At 40.4% G+C, this 6,650-nt stretch overlaps 1 protein-coding gene across 1 annotated transcript in view; it reads right to left on the minus strand.

Annotated features, from left to right (window-relative positions):
- Positions 1-4,750: 4,750 nt before the first annotated feature.
- Positions 4,751-6,650, minus strand: part of rbm38 (RNA binding motif protein 38) — a 4,935-nt gene continuing 3,035 nt past the window's right edge. The window contains exon 3 of the mRNA XM_035657064.1: positions 4,751-4,831. Within this exon, the coding sequence (XP_035512957.1) occupies positions 4,773-4,831 (59 nt within the window). The 3' untranslated portion in view covers positions 4,751-4,772. The remainder of the gene's footprint in view (positions 4,832-6,650) is intronic.

The raw sequence follows: 6,650 nt of genomic DNA on the forward strand, positions 1-6,650 counted from the left end.
CGCTAAGCTAGGCTAAACACATCCTTTCTCTTTGCTTTGTCTGTCCTGGTTTCAGTGCAGCGTCCACGACTCAGATGACTCCACAATAAAATATCAATCAGGGATTCTTCCATCAATCAGTCGCTAAATAAACATCAGGAAAAAATAATTTTGGGTGTTTGTGATTCCAAACTTGTCCAGGACAAAACCGTCAGCAGAGTGAAATGTGAGCAACAGCAGAGCGTACAGCAGGGAGAGAGGAGAGCCAGCCTTCCAGTAAAACCACCTCCAGTCAGTGCTGGGAAGGCTGGGCGGGTTAATGGAAGGGCAAAGAGGACGAAGAGGAGGAGGAGGAGGAGGAGGAAGAGAAACCCACAACCTCCTAAAAAAACAACAACAGAAGAGCAACAGGAGCTGAGAAATTAACTAACCTTCCACCCTTCTCTGTGTGACAGACAGACAGACAGACAGACAGACAGAAGCCATGTGTGAGTGTCAGACCCTGAAGCCCCCTGAGAGCCTCACAGCGGTGAAGACGGAGGAGAAACCGGAGCAACAAAAGACTTGCAGACATATTTAGATCGCATATTTAAAGGAATAGTTTAACATTTTGGTAAATATCTCTCATATCTGTCTGGTAAATATGAACAGAAAATATACAGGTAGGAGCCGGTTAGCTTAGCATAACAACTTGAAAAAAGTGAAACTTAGCCTGGCTCTGACCAAAGGTAACAAAATCCACCTACTAGCTCCTCTAAAAGGTCACAAATTAACATGTTTGAGTCAATTTACAAGCAGAAAAGATGGTTCCATATATCCAGAAGTCATTCTTAAAATAAGCATCCTTCACGCCAAGAAATGTTCGAAACTGACTGCAGTCATACTGATCATGTCAAAGACACATCTAGCCTCAGAGCAGAGAGATGTGAGCTTGACAGATGCACCCTTTGCATGTACTAAAACTTTATATTTGGTTTATTTATCCAAATATTAAACATGTAATCTGTGTCTACTTTGTAATCTAAAGCAATTAAACCACAGAGGCTTGATAATTGGTTAAAAGAGTCAATATTACCTCAGGTCTGTTTTAGACAAAGAAGAGATCTTCATTAGTTAGCTGTTCAATTTACATGTAGGTGGAGAGATAAACAACAGAGTGTCTTGTGGAGAAAATAAGCTAATTCATTCAAAGCACAACACATCTTGCAGCTGTGCTGTTCTGAGATCTCTTGAGGTTAAAGTTGTTGCAAAAATCAGTATCGCTTCTTCTTCTTCTACAGCAGAGTTTACCCTAAATACACCATTAAACAATGAAACCGACCCAGGGTCACAAGATGCATCATACACAGGTTGTCTGGTTAGATTTTATCTGAAGGGGTACTGCAGCCATTTAGCACTACACTTCCACAAAGTTGTGAAAGATTCAAAAAGAAAGAAATCAGAGCTGCAGAGGACGAAATATCCTGACTTTTAGTTTTCTGTTAAAATCCAACATCATAATGGTTACATAACTGTTTTTGGACAAAGATTTTGTTTCTATATCATTGGACTAAAACAAATGTTACCTCAGACTCTCAAACACTATAATAATGGTAAATTTCACTATGTTCTGATATTTTATTGACTAAATTACTGCTAAATTAATCAAAATAAGATTAAAATAAGATAAATAGATAATACAAGGTAATCTGATCTGCAGACATCAATGTGTGGTTGTTCAGCTAAATTTAACATTATTTATCTTCAAAAAAGGGGAATTAAATGTATTTAAATAAAGAAAATTAATAACGTTCTAGCAACTTTAACTGTAAGCTTTATGGTAACAAATCCTCCACAAACACTTGTTTTATTTGTGCTTTAAAACAGCATATTACTGATGTATAAAGTATCAAATAATCTTTCAACCACTGATAAAATTACTTGTTATAAAGCAGCTTTTGGAGAATTGATGAGAAACGCGAAGTCTTCTATATCTCCTTACCAACAGTCTGAATGATTGTGATTAACTGATATCTTCTCGATTAATTTACTGATTGTTAAATTGTTTAAATGTCAGGAAATAGTGAAAAATGTCCGTCACTTATTGAAAAGTCTTGTGCTAATCAACCAACAGTCCAAAACCCAACGATATCCAGTTTCTTACATAGATACGTAGCTCAATCACACGTGTGTTACAAACATCTTAATGCATGAATTTGCAGGTGTTTATACACCAGTAAACAAAGCGCCACCTTCTGTGTGTGTTTGCCTTACGGGCGTGTTAGTTATTCAGTTTTGCTCTCTTTTGTTTGCGAGGTGTTAAAGCCATGATTCTTCCTGAAAGCAGAGATTAAAAAGACCGCCTCCCTCTGCCTCGACTGTCCACCTTCAGTGCGGGAGACTTTCAATCAACCCATCATCACTCATTCATAGACTCATCTGGGTCAGCCTCAATTCCCTCATCACTCATTCAGAAATTGAGGACTGCAATATTAATAGCACTCAGAACAGTTGAGGTTTTTAATGGACTTTTCTGTAGCCGCAGGATCAGAACTTGTCATCCTGCAGAAAGTCAATGTGAAGAGCTCTTTTCCAAAAAAAAAAAACTACATCATGCATATTCCTGAGAAATCCCACTAAAATATAGAAGATCCAGGCTTTTGGGCAACCAAACACCAAAACATGTTTTCATCAAAGAAACCAAGCACTTTCCCCCCTAGATAGCAGATATTTTCTTTGGAAATGATGTTCACAAAGGCAGCAGCACGCACACATACACAGAACAGAGATCTGTGATACTGATTGACAATATCCTCGTCTAAGATCAACTAATCAACAGTCGAACGCTGAATATCTGAGTCAAGCTTAAGTAAGTGTTGTCAGAGGAGTCAACTTACACAACAAGAAACTGCTGGGTTTGCTCTACTGTCTGTGACAGTGCTGGGAATGAATCATCCTCCATGTTTCACTTCACAGGATCTGAGTCATTAAAACTTCCTTTAGAATTCACCCTGATATTCAGGGAGACTGGATAAGAAACATCCGTCACATGGGGACTACAGCGAGTTTCCAAAACAGATCGGGCTTCAGAGAAACCCCCCAGCAACTCCTGTGATGCCACTGTTCATGTCCAGCTCTCCAGTACATTAAGAGTAGGACAATGGAAAACAATGGAAAAATCCTTCATCGTGATGGATTTAATTTTATACTGTGACATATTGATAAAGTCAGTTTTGTGGGATTGTTTTTTTTTTTTTAATTAAAGAAGCAGACAGGAAGGTTTTGTTTTTTATTTATCAAGCAAATTAACTACCTGACAAATCAAGGCAACTCATTTCAAGATGCAACTAGTAGATGCCACAAAACCTACTAAACACACTAAATTTACAATCATATATGTCAAAAAAAGAAGCACCAAATCCTCATATCTGAGAATCGAACCAGCGCATGTTTGATATTTTTCCTTCAAAAATAATGAATACAATTTAAATTCAATTCAAACTAGTTGCCTAATTTATTGACTTATCGATGCCATGAAGCAGTCCTGATCATTGATTTTCAACATTGCCTACAATGGCCTAATACAGTGGTATATATTATTAATATAACACAAAGCAATAATATACTTGTGACCCATCATCACAGGTTGTCCACGTGTTGCCAGCAGGTAATTTAAATAGTGATTTTACCTCCTCAGATCGTTTGATTTCAATGGTTTTTAGAAGCCTGAAGAGGTGAAATGATACAATTTCATGTTTTTCCTACCCCAGCACTCATCTTGCGTCCTCTTATTTGCTGCAAGTTGTTAATGGTGGAGTCCAGCTGCAGATATCATGGCCGCAGGTTTTGATTTATAGATCACTGTTGGATTTCACCCATTAATAGCAACGCCGCAGTGCTATAGGCGGATGTATCGAATGGAACCAGGCCCCGTCGTTCTTACATTGTTTCATTTACTAATAGTGATATACTGTGAAGAGACAGTGGGCTATGAATCTACCAACTGGAGCCACATCGAGGGAACTCCTACGTCAGTTCATTGATTGTGATGTTGTGAGTGGTGATCACAGTTTTGCAGACATAAGGGCAACTGAGTCTTTCTTCAACTTCCTTAACATTATCTTTGCAATCAGCATTCGCCATGGGCATCAGGAGAAAATCTCCATGTGGTACTGTATCTCAGTAGCTGCTACAGCCATGATGTGTACTAGACTCCATCTGCAACCCCTTAACGCAGAACTATGAATTCAGCTCGTGACCCCTTGTGGCATTGCAGAGCCCCGGGTTGGGAACCCGGCCTGATACACCCAGAGATATTAAACAGATATGAACGGCATGTCTCAGGAAAAAAGAGACCAGAGATAATGGCAACGGTGTGTGTGTGTGTGTGTGTGTGTGTGTGTGCGTGTGGACAAGACAAGAGGGAAGGGATGCAGGGAAGTTTGACTAAATTGCTCATTGCCTCAGTGAAGCCCAAGTCATGCATGAGTGAAATTCAGAATTGAGCTTCTCGTGTGTTTAATGGGCCAGAAAGAGAGAGAGGGACAACAGAAGACAAATCAAAATACAATGTACAGATAAAGGCACAGGGCTGAATGGGTACGTCTCTGAGTTTAAACAAGCATCATTTGTGCTGTGATGTCTTTCTTTCACATTGCAGAGTGGCACTAACTACCAAAACCCAAGTGGAGTACAGGAGCGAGTGCTCACAAATGTCAAGGACGGGGGAGTGAAATGTATTGTGTTGAGGAGGAGGAGGCAGGTAAGAGAGAGAGAGAGAGAGGTGGAAATAGAGGTATTGATTCTTCTCTGTCTTACCCATATTGCCTCTGAGCCCACGTAGGATGGACTTGCTGAACTCCAACTGAGAGACCTGCAGACAAAAGAGAAAGAGAGGCAGTGGTGAGGAGGGATGAGAGAGGGACGACGAGAGAGAGACAGGCAGACAAGGACAGAGCTGATTCTCTCTCTCTGTCTGTCTCTACTCGTTTGTCTCAGATGGTAGCATGTATACGGGGGTATCAGAGACCGACTGTTATTCCCTCAGCATACACACATGCTCGACACACTCACGCAAATAATGATGCACTCTATTGCGCACAAACATCTGTGACCTCGCTGCCTCCAGAGTTCACCGGGAATCAGCTGAGGCTGAGTAAGAGGGGAGAAACTTAGCCTCCTCCTCTCTGCCCCTCCTCTGACTTAATTTCAACATTCCTCCAGCTATTCATTCCTCTCTTATTTCTCCTTTTACTGCGCTGCCATGACTTCATCAGTCCTCTTTTGTTCAAAACGTATATGTCTTAATGCGCATTTCCTTTCTTCGCCGGGACAAAGAGGAGACAGGCAACGCTGTTATTTCTTGCTCTTAACAGTCCCATCCCCTCTTTCTCTTCTTATTCTCCTCCTCTCTCATTCTCTCTGTACTCTCACACACAATAACAAAATACCAAGCGCTGCCATCTCCCATCAGCTGCATGCTTGGGGAGTTGCGTTGCAGGGCTGGTCCTGGAATAAGGACACACAGTCAGTTGTTGTTGGCGCCACTGTTTGTCAATCACACCTACACTCGATGGTATGTCAGCCAGAGAGCTTTAAATGAAGCAGCAGAGCTGCTGCCAAGGTCTGGTGTACACCAAGACATCGGAGTGGAAGCATGAAGCATGTGTGCTGGTGGTTAATGTTGAAAAAGCCTGGCGGCATGAAAGCTGTGTGTTAACTCAAGTACACAAAGAGTGAATGTATGGTGGGAATGAGCAGAGACAGTTGGCTGAAAGGGGCACACCAGTGGTTTTGCATGTTTAATCCCACTAACCTCAAATTTGTACATGCATCGGTTTTTAGATTGATTTCCTATCTTCCTGGCAGCTGTGGGTTTGCATTCATTTCAGTGCAGCATGAAAATCAACATGCAGAGACTTGAAACTTGCTTGAGATCCATAAACAGTGATTTAGCTGCCTTTATTCAGCCCCTCCAGGATTTCGCAGGATTATTGTGGCCTAAAATCCTTGTTTCACTGCAGCTTTTCTCAAAACATTGCAATGCATGTTGCAATAAATTGTTTTGCAAACATTGCGGAAGAAAGTGTAACTTGCTACAATTCTAGCAATTATTATTATTTCTTGTGTATTACATTAAACATTTAAGGCAACTTGTTCTGGGGAGAATAAAATCACACTGTTTGGAGAGTAAATGTGAGAGTATGTGTCAAACATGATCTGCAATTTCATAACTAGAAGACATATGATTCAACAATGATTGGTCCAATTTACAGTAAAGTTGTGGAGATTAGACACGCAGAATTCCCAGGGATTGGTTGAATTTGTGTTAATTGTTGTGATTGCAACATCACAACTTCATGGATGGACTGTGTATCTGTCATCAAGGTCAACATTTGGTAATCTCGTTGCAAGCTACACATATTTCAGCTACTGCCTTGTGTTTTCAATTGATGCAATATTTGAGACGTAAGAGCTAGTTTCTGGACATCAACCTTTTTAATGGAGGAAGCTAAAATATTGACATCCAAGTTATTTGTCTTCAGGGCTGAAACTAACTGATTATTTTTATGATCAATAATTCTGTTGATAATTTTCTTGATCAATCGATAAGTTGCTTGGTCCAAAAACTGTGAAAAATGTCAATCACTGTTTCCCAGGGCCCAAGGGGATGTCCTCAAATGTCTTGTTTT

Source organism: Morone saxatilis, unplaced genomic scaffold (assembly GCF_004916995.1).
Source record: "Morone saxatilis isolate NCDOM2014 unplaced genomic scaffold, NCSU_SB_2.0 Contig15, whole genome shotgun sequence".
Classification (NCBI taxonomy): Eukaryota; Metazoa; Chordata; class Actinopteri; family Moronidae; genus Morone; species Morone saxatilis.